The sequence below is a fragment of the Capra hircus genome, chromosome 8 (assembly GCF_001704415.2).
Source record: "Capra hircus breed San Clemente chromosome 8, ASM170441v1, whole genome shotgun sequence".
NCBI classification, from domain to species: Eukaryota; Metazoa; Chordata; class Mammalia; order Artiodactyla; family Bovidae; genus Capra; species Capra hircus.
Genome location: NC_030815.1, coordinates 8338913 through 8354732, shown reverse-complemented (window position 1 = coordinate 8354732; position 15820 = coordinate 8338913). Strand labels below are relative to the sequence as shown.

At 45.5% G+C, this 15820-nt stretch overlaps 1 protein-coding gene across 1 annotated transcript in view; it reads right to left on the bottom strand.

Moving 5' to 3' along the window:
* Positions 1–15820, bottom strand: part of PINX1 (PIN2/TERF1 interacting, telomerase inhibitor 1) — a 65140-nt gene that overhangs the window by 27485 nt on the left and 21835 nt on the right. The window contains exon 6 of the mRNA XM_005683534.3: positions 14222–14295. Coding sequence (XP_005683591.2) covers positions 14222–14295 — 74 coding nt within the window. The remainder of the gene's footprint in view (positions 1–14221; positions 14296–15820) is intronic.

Genomic DNA, 15820 nt, shown 5'->3' with positions numbered 1-15820 from the left:
TATTAGTAAAACAATCATCACTCCCCCCAGCCCCCACAAAGGCTTGCCTCAGTGAGAAAGCCCTCCCTTCTCCTCGGCTGTTAGTCTGGTTAGGGATGATCCGTGCTGAGTTACACATGTTGCCTGTACCTCACTTTCTACTCTAAGAAGAGTTGCCCCTTCCATCACACATGCATTGTTAGACAGTGTTTTAAAACCTAAACACACTTTTACAGAAAAGAAATCAGAGATGGGGACTATTCCTATTTTCTTAGAAAAATAAGTGCTGCATGATGTTTAAGATTTAGCTGAATAAAACGACAGGATTTGAGAAAGGGTTTCTATTTGTCCATATTTTAAGTTTCAGTGCATTTGGAATCTATTCTACTATTTGGACAGAAGAAAAAAATTCAAAAGATGGTAGGCCTAGATAAATGTATGACAGGCCTGTATTTATGTTTTATACTATTAGCTATATTTGAATATGTTATCAATGTAAGATAGTCTCAGTAAAACTGACAGGACTTCAAAACGTGTGTTCACGCCTGAAGCATTTTAGCGTTGTTGCTTTTACGTCACAGGATAAACAGTTCCCTTCAGGCCCCAGAAGCCTGGCAGTTGCTGGGGAGATGAATGGGCCTGTCTGCTCTTGCTTTCCTTTTCTCCAGCCTGGCTCTGCTGCCCACCTTACTCTGTGTTCTACAGCTGCAGTGAAAGACTCCAGGTCATTGCCGCCACATCTGCCTGGCTTATGGAAGGCCACCTTTGGTGGGCTCTGAAATGCACAGGCGAGTGGCCAGGCCAGAGGAAGCACGCAGGAAGAAGCACAAACAGTTGAGCCAAAGGCAGACGGGCAAGCAGCCACAGTTGTCCGGGGTCCCCCTCTGCCGCTCTCAGCTTGGGTGCGGTGAACAGAACAAGATGTCTGCACGCACCTGAGCACGCACGGGGGCCGAGCGATGAGAGGTCAGCCGACAGGGGCCAGAGGACAATGTTCGAGGAGTATGGGCTTGAACATGGATCTTAGAAATGTCACTAGGAAAAGCAGCGTTGTTCCGCCCAAGCTAGGGTAACTTCCAACAAAGCTGAAGAGGGAACCTGTTCCAAACTGGAGTCTAGGTGGTCTTGGCTGGGCTACCTGTCACCACCTGCCTCCTGGAAAGCTAGCAAAACTCCTGCTGAGGGTCAGAGAACTCACAGGGCTGAGTGAAGACGGAGACCCAGGTCTGCAGCAAGCCTGCGCCTCATCCGCTAACCCACACCGTTCTTCCATCTGTCACCTCTGTTCTTTAAGACTTCTGTTCGTCTCAGTTTTAATTTAAAGTACATTTTCTACTGACACTGTCACTGCCACAAAGTACCTGGGCGCAGGTACATTACCTAGTAAGAGTCTGTTACTTGGCACGGGCCTTAGGGTTTCGTGGCTGCTTTGACGCTGGAAATGTGTGAAGACAGTGGCCAACGTAAGGGTGACCCTGTCACTAAACTGGGCTCCCTGGAGACTCAGACAGTAAAGAATCCGCCTGGAACGCAGGAGATCTGGGTTCAGTCCCTGGGTTGGGAAGACATCCTGGAGAAGGGCCTGGCAACCCACTCTAGTATTCTTGCCTGGAGAATCCCGTGGACAGAGGACCCCGGCGGGCTGCAGCGCGTGCGTTGCAAAGGCCAGACACGACTGAGCAACTGACAACACAACACTGCCACTAAACTACACTGATGCGATCGGATGTCACTGCCACTTCTGCACGGCGGCAACAGCCACACGGAGTCAACGGGATTGATCTTCTGGCTGTTTTGCTGTAAGCACTGTTGTGAGTGAACTGGATTTGGGTCACGGTTAACCGAAGCAATAGAATGGAGTTCATCTACACACGGTGGCTGGGAATAAAGCACACATTCTTAAGATGACACGAGCCTCAAGAGGGAAGGCCACCACTCTCTTGTCCTTGCGCCCCAGAGCCTCCAGTCACACACGCACTCAGCAGAACCCACGTAACAAAGCACGTGGACAGTAAATCTGCCCACCTCTCCGCTCTGCACTCTGCCTATGCTGACGTGGTGGCCCCGCTGGATCCGTGGCAGAGGTCTGCTACATTTTAGCATCACAAGCTCAGCAAAATAGAGACAAATACATTTCATGTACATACTGCTACTAAAAATAGAATTCCAGAACACACACAAACTTAAGTGAATTCTTCCTAATCTCATGGATTAATCTGGGCTCATCCATCTTACAGAGAGAGAAGTAAGGTAGGAGTAAAGACTGAAGACTCACACAGCTGCACCTCAAACTCAATTTCTCATGTGCTAAAGCAGAAGAAAATGAATATGATCCAGGTTATTTGTCTGTACTTACTGCCTATCATTTGAAAGATAATGACACTCTTTACATGTGCTTTTTGTCTGAATGAGTCTCAGAAATGCTCTTTCTCTCTCTCTCTCTGTCACACACACACACACACACACACAATCTTATCCATACTGTCCAGATGAGGAAGCAGAAGCATAGGGCAATTAAGTAGCCAGATAACAGTGTAGTCTCTCAACCACAAGTGAAGAATGGAATCCTCTCACCTAGCCTGTGCTTGAGCCCAACCTCTACAGACTTCAGTTTCCTTTTCTGAAAGTCAAGGGGAGAACTAGATGGTCCCTTTCTGTTCTAAAACGCTACAATTTGCTCAGTCACACAGAGGATTGAGTGACAGAACGGGGATTTGCATCTAAGTTTTCTGGCTTTTGAAACAATCAATACTCACTGAACTATGACAAGCCCCTTCTAATAAATAGAACATCCATTGTCCTTCTAATCTGATCCTGGATGTTCTAAGCCTGTGATCAGTAACTCAAGAATCCTAACTACCAGCCAAACAAGTTTGACTAAAAGATAAAAGCACTTCTATCATGGACCATGAAATCCACGGCTGGATTTCATCACAGCCCCACGAGAGACCCTGCTGGTCACAGATTAAGGGTGGTAAAGAAAACATGGCATCTTGCAAGGGAGCCATGGAAATGAAGCCAACTTACAGCACTGTCCCTCCAACATGAAAAGGAAGTAAGAGACGTATTAAATGCCTGACAAGCCATGACTCTGTCCTATGAATAAGCTGAAAATGCACAGTGAAGATAAGGAAAGGAAGCCAAAGATGTCAGAGAAATGAGCAAATAAAGAGCTTGAGGGATGGGGAAGCAGAGGAACAAGTCGTAAATCGGAGGAACTCCCTCCCCAGGAGCACACAGAACAGCTTCAGGAATAAGGTCAGGGAGCCAACGACACCTGAGTCTCCCGGGCTGGTGAGACCAACCTCTGAGACTTTACGCAGTGAGTAACTCACAAGACAAACACAATTCTCTCTGAAGTTTTCACTGCACATACAAGGGTAAACTTCACTATGAAAACAACTTTCACTCGTGGAAAATGAAACGTTGCTCAGTTGTGTCCGACTCCTTGTGACCCCATGTATACAGCCCATGGAATTTTCCAGACCAGAATACTGGAGTGGGTAGCCTTTCCTTAGCCAGGGGATCTTCCCAACCCAGGGATCAAATCCAGGTCTCCCGAATTCCAGGCGGAATCTTTACCAACTGAGCCACAAGTGAAGCCCAAGAATCTCGGAGTGGGTAGCCTATCCCTTCTCCAGCGGATTTTCCTGACCCAGGAATTGAGCCAGAGTCTCCTGCACTTGTGGATCACTAATCAAATCTGGATACTGTAGGCCTGGAAAACCTTTGCATTCCACTCCTAAGTCTGATGATATAACCACCATTTTTTGAACTTGTTCCCATTCTGGGACTAAAGTCTCTTTCCCAGAACCCAAATGATGACAAAAACCTAAGAGTTACCCTACACTCCAAGCAGGCACGAATAGACAGAGGAGGGTGGACCCAGGAGAAACCAAGGGCTCTGCTGTCTCTACACCTCATCTCTGTGCCTCGCCATCAGGATGATGAACTGTAAGGACCACGGCCGAACTCTAGGTACTGGGGGAGGAAGAGCTCAGAAAACAGACAAATTACGTTCTGTGAAAGAATCAAAACATCTGCTCTCTGGTGCCATGCATCCTTCATCCACCCCTATTCCCTCTCTCCTCTGGCTTCCGTCCTCGACGTCTATTAATATTAACATAGATGACAAGAAGACTTGGAAGGACTTGAGGGAGGAGCAAACTAGGACACATTATGCCAAAAATAAGCTGGGCGCTAACAACTTTGCACTTGAAGAACGACCATGACATTCTGACCTACCAGGAAAATGATCCAACCATTCTTTGCGCAGAGTGAAATAAACATTAAAGAATATTACAACGAGCGGGTTCTCTGGCAGATTTTATATTACGAAAACTTCCAGACATATGCAAAGTCGCTGCACTCCCGATATTTCTGTCAACGACTAGCTGGGTTTTGCCGCGCCACCACTTCATTCTTTTGTTCTCTGCTAATGTAATTTTTTTTTTTTTTTGCTAATGTAATTTTAAAAACAGTAACCAGAAGCTTAACAATTCTTAAGTACAGTTACCGATTAAGAAATAGGAAAATTAACCTGTGACTAAAACGATACATTTGGATTCCCATGAGTATTAACAAAAAGTTCAATCTATCTAAGCATTTAATTAAACCAACTAACTCACAGTTATCTAGTTTCTTAGTAGGCAACTATTATAGATAGTGGGCTAGGGCCTATGAATGAACAGAAGTCACGGCCACGGTCTAACGGGCAAATGAGTAAGACGGGGACTCCCCCGGTGGTCTAGTGGCTGAGATCACCTTCCAGTGCAAGGGAGCAGGTTCTATCCCTGGCTGAGGAGCTGATTCCACGGGACTCATGGCCAAGAAACCAAAATATTAAAAAAAAAACAACCCAGAAGCAATATTGTAACAAATTTAATGCAGACTTCAAAAATGGTCCGCGTGAAAAAAAAAAATCTTAAAGTTAAAAAACAATTAAAGAGAGAAGTGAGACAGACACGATGCAAAGGAAAATGAGGAGGTAACTCACTAAGGCAGCACACGGGGAGAGCAAATTCAAACGGCTGCGGAGGAGGGTGAAGAGAGGCCGCGGCGAGGAATCCCTTCCTGAAGGTGCAGCTGTGACGCAGGCCCCCGAGGGCAGGACTCCCTGTCTGCCCTGCCACGGCTGCATCACTGGTGCCCAGCAAAGAGGCATTTAGTCAAAATCTGCGGAACACACGAGCGAGCCAGGACTTCAAGTCCAGTGCTTGCTCACCTGAACAAGTGTGTGTCCCCTCCTCCCTCCTCGATGGCAGGAGCAGGGCTAGAGCTGCCCGGGAAGGACTCGGACAGGCGGAGCAGACCAGGCAAGGGCAATGAAAGTGGAGGCAGTGAAGCGGGGACACGAAGATGTGAGAGGGCAGGCGCTGCCCGGGGCTGCAGGGGACCGTCCTTGGTGCAGCTCGGAGAAGCAGGCATTTGCACCAGCAACGGAGAGCAGGGCGAGCTGGTGGAGGGTCTGGTGCGCTGGTCAAAGGGAGTGAGTGAGTGAGTGTGTGTGTGTGTCGGGGGGATGTAGGCGATGACTGAGAAGACACTAATACTACAAGAGAGAGACTTTGAGAGAACAGATGATAACAGGACACTCTGAAAAGAAGAAAAACTGGGGTCAGGGAGAGTTTCTCCAGTTCCAAGAGAAATTCGGGGCCAATAATGATCAGGACCTCAGTAAACATGGGAAACCAGTAAGAATGCAGTAGCTATGTTAAACATACAAAATCAGCAGAGTTGGTGATGTCTGACAGGATATGAACGTTAAAGGGAAGAAACAAATCAAATATTATCCTCAAGTTCACGATCCAACTACACAGGGTAAATAAGATCCACAATGATGAGAAAGACGCTTCGTGCTCTTAGGTTTCCCCCTATAACCTGGGGTAGTGCTTCCTCCACTCACAGTTGTTCTCACCTGGAGTGACCCCGCCGATGCCTCCATCTAAAACTCAGGCCCGGAGAAGTTAAAAGCTTGGCTTGGGGTCACAAGGGTGACCTGAGACTAAAGAGGAGACGCTCTTGTCCCTGAGTTCATGACCCTTTCCACTTCATCATCATGACTAGTGTCCACACAGCTTTCCCAACAGAGCGATTATAATTCTGAGAAAGGCAGGCCTGCAGCAGGCGAGGCCCCTGTCTTCCAGCAGAACGCCGTGCATTCTTTCTGCAGGAGAGGAAAACGGAGCCAGGGCCAGACACATGGCCCACGACCGCCTACGTGTGCACGGAGAACACACACAGAGGCGGCTGGCCGGCCACAGGAATCAGCCTAAGAGGCTTCCGCGCTGGGCTCACAGCAACAGCAGTGTACTTCTGGACGCTCAGAATACTTTCTGCAATCCACTCACACACTGCTACGGGCTGAGTTGGGAACTGCACATTTCCATGACACACCTAGGAGCTCGGCGAATGAGTTGTGCTAAAATTCATAACAAAGGTGAATATTAGAGCCGATTCTTTACCAGCTGAACCACGAGGGAAGCCCAAGAATACTGGAGTGGGTAGCCTATCCCTTCCTCAGTGGATCTTCCCAACCCAGGAATCGACCGGGGTCTCCTGCATTGCAGGCGGGTTCTTTACCAACTGAGTAATACAGGAGACCTCGGTTTGATCCCTGGGTTGGGAAGACCCCCTGGAGAAGGGGAAGGCTACCCACTCCAATATTCCGGATGAGAGAATTACAGTCCATGGGGTTGCAAAGGGTTGGACACAACTGAGCGACTTTCATTTTCACTTTTCATTAGAGCCGAGGGAAAGAAGACTAACAAAAAATACACAAACTCCTTCACTTTGAAGTGGGGGCTCTTCAGTCTTACCAGGTTCATGTTCTGAATGTGGGAGTGGGAGATACTCAAGAGGATGGGGGAGCAGGAAGAAGAAGTCCACAGGAGAGGCCAGGGACAACTTATAGTTTAGATTATTTCTAGACCAACCCTGTTTAAAGACACTTCATATGAGGAAGAAAATCTGAGTAGCAAATAAAGCAAGCTTTTGGTTTTTTGTTTTAGAATCGGAAAAATGCTGGGGCCAGGATACGAAAACACCTCTACCCAAGTCTTTTGAGATAGAACAGCTTACAATTTGGAACTGATAAATGAAGAAAAGGGTTGTTAAATTTTGAACAAAGGTTTTCTTTTGATGCAAAAGGGCTTTCTCTCAGTTTCTAACCTTCTTTCCTTAGTAACTATTAGCTGAATGTCCCAGTCCACTTACAGAATGAGGAACAGACATTTTTCCCCCCCTAAAATAAAAATGTGTGAGGAGACACCAGGCTTGCTCTTTCAGGGAGACTGAGCTTGGGTGGCTCAGCTACGCAGACGCTCCGCTAGACCGCAGCTGGAGGGCAGGCTGACAGCCACCCGAGCAGACAGAGCGTGCGCGCAGTGGCCTCCCGCCCCAGGCTTCCTCGGGGCAAGAGCGCCTTTCTGGAGAAGCTGAACCCACGGAAGACAAGGCCTGCAAGAATTCTGACCTCTGGGGGTTCCCTAAGGAAAAAGCCAACTCGCCATGACCACTCCACAGCACAACTCAGCCGCTGAGCAGTGCTGCCGAGGCAAACAGCTCTCAATCTGCTGCTCACTGACTTAGAGCACAGAGCAAAGGAACATCAGAGAGTGGGGAACTCCTCCGACACGAAAGAAACAAGTCAAAACTAAGAGAGAAAAGGAGCCCAAGGGACAAATACAGAAAAACAACCTGTACATCTCATATCAGCATGCATTCAGAGACAAGGGAATATGTATGGAATCCATGAAATAAGAACAAGATGCCATTTAAAGATAAGTAAATAAAAGGGGACAATCAGGTGATGAAAAATAGCTCAGGGAAATTAAAAATATGAGAGCAAAACTCAAAATTTTAATAGAAAAATTGGAAGATAAAAATCAAGAAAATCTCCCAAAAGAACAAAATAGGAGACAAAAGATAAGAAAAAATCTGAGGAATAACCCGATGTCCACCACTTACCTAATGATTCCAGATAAAACAAAAGAGAAAAAAAAAAAATCAAAGAATAAAAAGTAACTTTTCAGAACTGATAGAATAACATGAATCTTCACACTGGGAGGCCTAGCAAGAGTCTGATGAATAAAAATATGCAACAATTGACACTTCCACAAGATTTCAGAAATCCAAGGTTAAGAAGATTCTAAGAACTCTTGAAGACAAAATAAACAAAATAAATATGTGTCATGGAGAGAAATAAGAAGAGTGCCAATGGATATCAGAAGACACGAGAGCAATACCCTCTAAATTCTGAAAGCAAATAATGTTCATCCAGAATTCTATACCCACACAATCTGCCATGATATTCTGATAGAGATTTTCAGAACTGCAGGCCTTCTCAGAAAGCTGCTGGAAGACGAGTGAGGAGATAGGCGTGGGATGCAGGCCAGAGCAGGTAACAGGAGCCAGGTGGAGCAGACCATCTACAGGGATAGGAACAAGGCAAATCCAACGGCCAATCCAGAGTGAACAGGCCGAGAGGGTCTGAGGAGGGCGGCGTCCTGGGGAAAACACCGAGCTGACAGACCATCAGACATAAATGACACGGCAGAAAGTTTTGTACCCTGTGGCTAGCAGAGGGTATGGGGAAAATTACACAGTTGCACCCCACTCCGCACAGAGTCAGACACGACTGAAGCGACTTAGCCGCAGCAGCAGCAGCCCCCACCAGGAACCATCACAAACGTGTGAAAAGAAACGTCGTTAAGAGTACACTACTTGGCTTAGCAGGGAACACTATTTACAGTCATAAAAATATGAACACCAAACACTAAAATAACACTATAATAAATAATAAGAATAATGCATCAGTATTTTGAGCAGTAAAAGGCCTAAATTCTAACCTACCAAAAATGAAAGTCCAGGTAACATCAGGAACTAACACATGAAGAAAGTCAATGTAAGATCTGTGCTTTAGATGTAGAGATAAATACTGTATAAGATACCATGTAAAAAATGAAGGTGCTGTAAGAAACAGGCTTAGGAGATAAACAGGTGAGGTGTATAGCTGAGGAATGTTGTTTTTTGTGATGTTTCAGTTCAGTTCAGTTGCCCAGTCATGTCCGATTCTTTGCAACCCCATGAATTGCAGCATGCCAGGCCTCCCTGTCCATCACCAACATCCAGAGTTCACCCAAACTCATGTTCACCAAGTCAGTGATGCCATCCAGCCATCTCATCCTCTGTCATCCCCTTCTCCTCCTGCCCCCAATCCCTCCCAGCATCAGAGTCTTTTCCAATGAGTCAACTCTTCACATGAGATGGCGAAAGTATTGGAGTTTCAGCTTTAGCATCATTCCTTCCAAAGAACGCCCAGGACTGATCTCCTTTAGAATGGACTGGTTGGATCTCCTTGCAGTTTGAGAGACTCTCAAGAGTCTTTTCCAACACCACACTTCAAAAGCATCAATTCTTCGGTGCTCAGCCTTCTTCACAGTCCAACTCTCACATCCATACATGACCACAGGGAAAACCATAGCCTTGACTAGACAGACCTTAGTCGGCAAAGTAAAGTCTCTGCTTTTGAATATGCTATCTAGGTTGGTCATAACTTTCCTTCCAAGGAGTAAGTGTCTTTTAATTTCATGGCTGCAATCACCATCTGCAGTGATTCTGGAGCCCCCAAAAATAAAGTCTGACATTGTTTCCACTGTTTCCCCATCTATTTCCCATGAAGTGATGGGACCAGATGCCATGATCTTCGTTTTCTGAATGTTGAACTTTAAGCCAACTTTTTCACTCTCCTCTTTCACTTTCATCAAGAAGCTTTTTAGTTCCTCTTCACTTTCTGCCATAAGGGTGGTGTCATCAGCATATCTGAGGTTATTGATATTGTGATGTTTAGTGCAGCTTATGTGCATTACTTTGGAACCAAGATTCAAATTCAGATAGTATGGACCCAAATCTGGAGATCTTAACTTTGAAAGAAGGCAGGAAAATTTATAATCCATCAATTATTTTGGAGACAGCTATCTGATTTTCTTTCACCTCCTAATAAGCCTAGACAATCAAAAGCAATCAGACTAACAGACACGAGTAAGGAGAAAGCATTTATTTTCTCATATCTAAAATCCTATATTTTTCTATCAACAACAGAAAACACAGCCTAAACAGCAAGAGCAGCAGAAAAGGAAAAGTTGGAAAAAATTGCAGTCACACAAACTATAGTTAAAAAATGACTAAGTTTCCTTGATATATGAATTTGTTGGAAAACCATTTATCAACAGCCTGTTTCTCCCCAGCCGAGTCCCTCAAGCCGAGAGCCATGTCATTCCCCTTTGACTGATTAATTAGCCAATCAGGGGACATTTTTCATTGTGAGGCATGATGGTTTACTCCAGCTAATGTTTGGTCTCTAATGGCAACATATTAAAGCCAACTCGGCTATTTTAGCCCCGTGGAGTGACCAAAAGGAAAGGATAGAAGATAAATCAAAAGAGCTCCCTTCAGTTTCCCTTCAGTCCTTAACAAAACCCCCAAGGAGCAAACGGCTGGAGGAAAGATTCTCTACCAATAAAGAGAAAAAAACAAAGAAAAGAAGGGTGGAAATGCCTTCAAGCCAAGGGGGATCCTTTCCTGCTTCTGAAGAGCAATAATTTATCCTCTGTTGATTAACAGACCACTGATAAAACAGGCACCAAAAAGTCAATACCTATCTCTTCTTGCTTTTATCAAAAGCTGTGCTCAATAGAAAATCTCGCTCTGCAATGCTTCTTCCTCACTTGGAACGATTTCACCCGCACTCTGAATTACACGCGGCCAGCAAGGAACCTGGTTGAAGGCACTATTTATACACCTGCAGACAGGCAGCTGCCCTCGGTGCTACATGTTTTCTAAGCTTCTTACCCTTCTCTGTGCCCTTGCCAGGCAAGGCATGGAGAAGGAGAACTTGGAGTATCAGAGGAATACAAGCTCCTACAGAGGACAGATAAGAGTATTCACACAGCCAGGAGACAGGAAGCACATCTTAGACACGCTCAGTATACACTGCCAAACACACTCAACAAGACAGTGCAAGCAGCTAGTCTCCACTACGCAATTCCACTCTTGCGTACATAACACTGCCCAGCTTTCTCACTTGCTGGTAAGTGAAGGATTACAAACTAGCAGTGTGCGTCCTGTGAGATCACCAACACCATCATCATGGTTATTATTTTGTGAATCTTACACACTTTCAGACCAGGCTATGAGTTTCCCTGGTTCCCTGTCATCTTAAAAGTGAGACTACTCACATTTCCAGTCACATGCCTGGACCCACTGGCACTCGAGTTTGGGGCCTGGGAAGAGCTGTTACTCATGGTACATATTCTTTTTTGTGCGTTGTCTATTCAGAGACTTCTGCCCTTTGGGCCCAGGTAAGGGCCCACCAATTTTCTCTGTAGCTGTTTCTAACTTCTCCAGTAGTAGTGTTGCTGCTGCTGCTGCTGCTGCTGCTAAGTCCCTTCATTCATGTTCCACTCCGTGCGACCCCATTAGACGACAGCCCGCCAGGCTCCCCCGTCCCTGGGATTCTCCAGGCAAGAACACTGGAGTGGGGTGCCATTTCCTTCTCCAGTGCATGCAAATGAAAAGTGAAAGTGAAGTCGCTCAGTCGTGTCCGACTCCTAGTGACCCCATGGACTGCAGCCCACCAGGCTCCTCCGTCCATGGGATTTTCCAGGCAAGAGCACTGGAGTGGGGTGCCATTGCCTTCTCCCAGTAGTAGTGTTAATGCTGCCCTAGTCTGTGTTGTTCCCCCAAGGATTAAAGTATCCTTGATCAACAGCTGAATTCAATTCAACAAAAACTCCGTTCAGAACCTGCTCCATGGCGGGCCTGGCTCTAGATGGTATGGAGTACAAACCTCCTGCCCTCACGGAGGTTCCAGTCTACTAAGGAAAGACGGACGGTGCAAGCAAACTATTTAGTACCTCAGATGGTGATAACTGCTATGGAGAAAAATAAAGCAAAGGAGAGGGGACGAGAGCATCACGGATTTTTGTTGTTATTGTTTGTACTTTCTGCTATAAATTAGGGTGTCAGGGAAGGCCAGCTGAGGCGACATTTGCACAAAACTGTGAGCTGGGGACAAGCACTCCACGCAGCGCAGGCACCGAGTGCCCAGAGTCAAGGCGGGGGCCTCCTGAGGACTGGAGGGGCTGGAGGCCAGAGCGACCAGCGCAGAGCCGCAGGCAGAACCAGCGGGGACAGCAGTGGCCGCGAGCGCGCGTGAGAGCCGGGAGGCGCGGTCACGCGGGACTTCCGGCCCCTCTGAGGACAGCCTGCTATTTCACCTCAACATTATTTCATTTCTTATTTAAACACATCAAACAATTCAGACCCATCTCCTGGAAAAAGGAGGTAAGTAGATAAAGTCAAAATTGCCCACATACCTGAAGATAAGGAAGAGCAATCGGAGTAATGGTCTCTCCTTTGTAGTCTAGGAAAACGTAAACCTTCAAGTCAAGTACCACTTCAAATGTGAGTATTTCGTGTTCGCTTTCCTCCAGAATCAGAGAACTTTACACCCGGAAGTGCTCACAGGCACACAGTTCACGCTCACCTATTACAAGGCTCCCTCCAGGAAGCTAGCCACGCGGCGCATCCTGCACGGCTGGCCCGCTCTGCCAGCCATGCTGTTTGCTTTCTCTGAGGAGGAATCTTCCTATGAATTTCACCCACCAGTTCTAGTCTGTCCTCTGAAGTTTACCAAACCAATCTGTTCCTTTCCTAGAGGACCCCTGAAACCATTCACACGTTCACAGTCAGGGTCTCTCTCTGTAGCCCAGGCAGAATTTCCTAACTGCTCATCTGCTAAGTCCTGTGGAAAACTTGCTTTCCAGATCGCTTCGGCCCAACTGCCATGCTCTGAACACATTCTTATAAAATACAGCACCCCATTCAAATACAGTCACCAGTGCAGAAAACACCCCCAACACCTGTTGCTTCCAGCTGCTCTTAAAGCACCCCAAGCCTGAACTCAGGACAGTTACCATACTGCATTTCTTATTTTGATTCAGGTCAGACTTGCGGTCCGTTTACATGTTCCCAGCCTCTAAGTTAATTCTCATTCAGATGAGTTCTTTTCAAAGATTCAATGAGATTTTACACATCTTCACAAAATTTGATCTATCTGACTTTGGTCAAATGTCCCAGCTCAGAGATTATTGTGAATCTTGATTCAAAATCAATGGTCAACACGCTGATAAACATTACTGAAGTCATCACTGCTGGCCAAAAAATACACACCTAAAATGTGTTGATGAGCTTGTTTGTGGGCTTAGCTTAATTTTACTGCTAACCAAAAGGTGCTTCCTTGTAAAACGACCTTAGCAAACTCTAGGCTGGGAAAGCAGTTCAGCTCATGAATGGTGATGCCAGGTCCGGGTGAGGAGGGGGAGACAGAGTGACAGAGACTTGTAGGAGGAAGGGAAATTCAAATTCAAGAGTCCACATCTAGCAAACCACTGATAAAACTCAGCCCAATTCACAAAAAAGAACATGAAAATTCAGAACTAATGAGAAACAACCAACCAACCAATCACTTCCGTGATTGTCCAGTGGCCAAGACTCGAGGCTTCCAATGCAGGGGCCCGGGTTTCCATACCTGGTCAGGGAACTAGATCCCACATGCTGCAACTAAAGATCTCATGTGAAAGCAATCAATAATTTTTTTTTTTTAATTTAACCAACCAAAAAAGAAAAGTCTGCTTAGAAGTTAGTTTTCAGATTTGACAATCAGCAAGAAATGGGAGACACTAAAAAACTATTTCCATTAGTTCCTATCTGGTTGAACTTCCTGATACTCCTTTTTTTTTCCTTCTCTCAGTTTTTCCCTCCCCCACGTTCCCAGTTTCCTTCCGCCATCCAGCTTGTTTCCTGTTTCAGCCTTATCACTAGAGAAAATACTCCTAAACCACAAAGAGGATCGAGAGTCTGCCCCCAGCATTCCTGCTCTTTCTCTAAACACGCCTCTGGCTCAGGCTTTTGGCAAAAGGTGTTCCCCGAGGTTAGTCTAGTCCACACATCAGGAGGAAAAACAACCCAGATAATACACATTCTTTTTAAGGCTCCTTGCAATCTATCAACTGTTATTATCATCTATCAGTTATTATTAAGAGCCTTTGTATGAAGCCTCTAAAAGTTTTTTTTGGTAACTTTGTCTGGAAAGTAGTATTAGTAATAAACATATATAGCTCTATACACAGTTGAAAATCAGTGTTGAGACACAATGTATCAATCGTAGGTGGTTTAATACCTCAGGGGTCCTCTTCTGTCTTTTTCCAAAAATGCAGTCAAGATCTGTTTGGCTCCGAGATGAGAGATCCTTCCCTAGAAATACATGATGCCTTCAGTAATACATTCTAGAATAAGGAGCGCAAATATAAACTATGAAACTGGGTTTTGGAAATAAATAAACAATTTTGTAAACGACCAACTTTCTCTTTCCCTTTCACAGACTTTTGTGTTGTTCAGTTGCTAAGTCTTGTCTGACTTCTTGCAACTCCATGGACTGCAGCAGGCTGGGCTTCCCTGTCCCTCACTGTCTCCCAGAGTTTGCTCAGATTCATGTCCATTGAGTCAGTGATGCCATCCAACCATCTCATCCTCTGCTGCCCCCTTCTCCTTTTGCCTTCAATCTTTTCCAGCATCAGAGTCACACTGTTTAATTACTAAATACAATTAATTAAACTTAAAAATCAAACACATGAACCAGAACCTCTGACTTCCTCTTAATGGTGCAAACAAACCTGAGCATGCAGGTGGAGAGGAAAACTAAATTCTCAAGCTAGCTCTACTGCTGGTACACTTTCAAGGTATAATTTCTGGGCCTCTGGGTTCCCTTAGTAAACAGTAAAATTCCATTACTTCAAGGAGACAGGAGTTATACTCAATGAGGGTTACAAAATGCAGAATAAAAATATGCTGCTAAGATACATAGCTCCAAAACCCCATCTGTGCACAGGAATGAGAAAGTCCTGTATTGACACATACAAGCTCAATAATTAATTGAATGTATGAACTTTTTTTATAAATGCAAATCAAAATGCTGCATTAGGGTGAAAAGATTTCAGACTTTTTCTGTTTGTTTTTTTCACTGTAATAGTGCATCATTTTAAATAAAAGGATAAGTAATGAGTAGGAAATTAAATGGCTTCTGGCAAAAATGGTATCCAAAGGATCCTTGATTCTTATTAAAAACACTAAACTCTTTAGCTTAATTTCAAACCCACAAACCAACTAATTTAAAATTCACTTCTGTGGAATTTCCACTTCTACCGACAATACTGTGTGAGCAGCCAACCAAATCTATTCCCATTTGTCAACTTCATGTATATATAAAGTCTGGAAGCTCTGGGGGAGTGAGGCTCTGGGTTAGACACAGGAATCTGTGTTTTGAGTTGGAAGCCTGGGTTCCACTGTCACGGACTCAGTTATCTTCTTGGCTTCCTGCAGCAACCTGACTTGGCACAGCACTGTCGTGACCCAGAAGGGTTCCAGTTCACTGGCTACCGCTGGGGCATTCAAATATGATACTGCTCAGTGACTCCATGAAATTAAAAAAAAAAAAAAAAAACCACCCTGCAATGTAATACAAAACCAGGTGCCAAAACCAGTCTCTGAGGCTGCCGTACCAGACTCATAAGTCCCGTCGGCATGACCTGTTCCCACCTGGAGGGCAGGCTCTGCACTGCTCTCACCTCTGCCTGAGCTGGAAATGAAGGAAGCTTCCTGGCTCTAGCTGGTTAGTCCATAGAGTCCAGACAGATGATCCCAGAGGAAGCCTACTCATGAGCAAAATGAAGCCTCCCTCATAAGCAAAATGAAGCCTCCCTCGTGAGCAAAATGAAGCCTC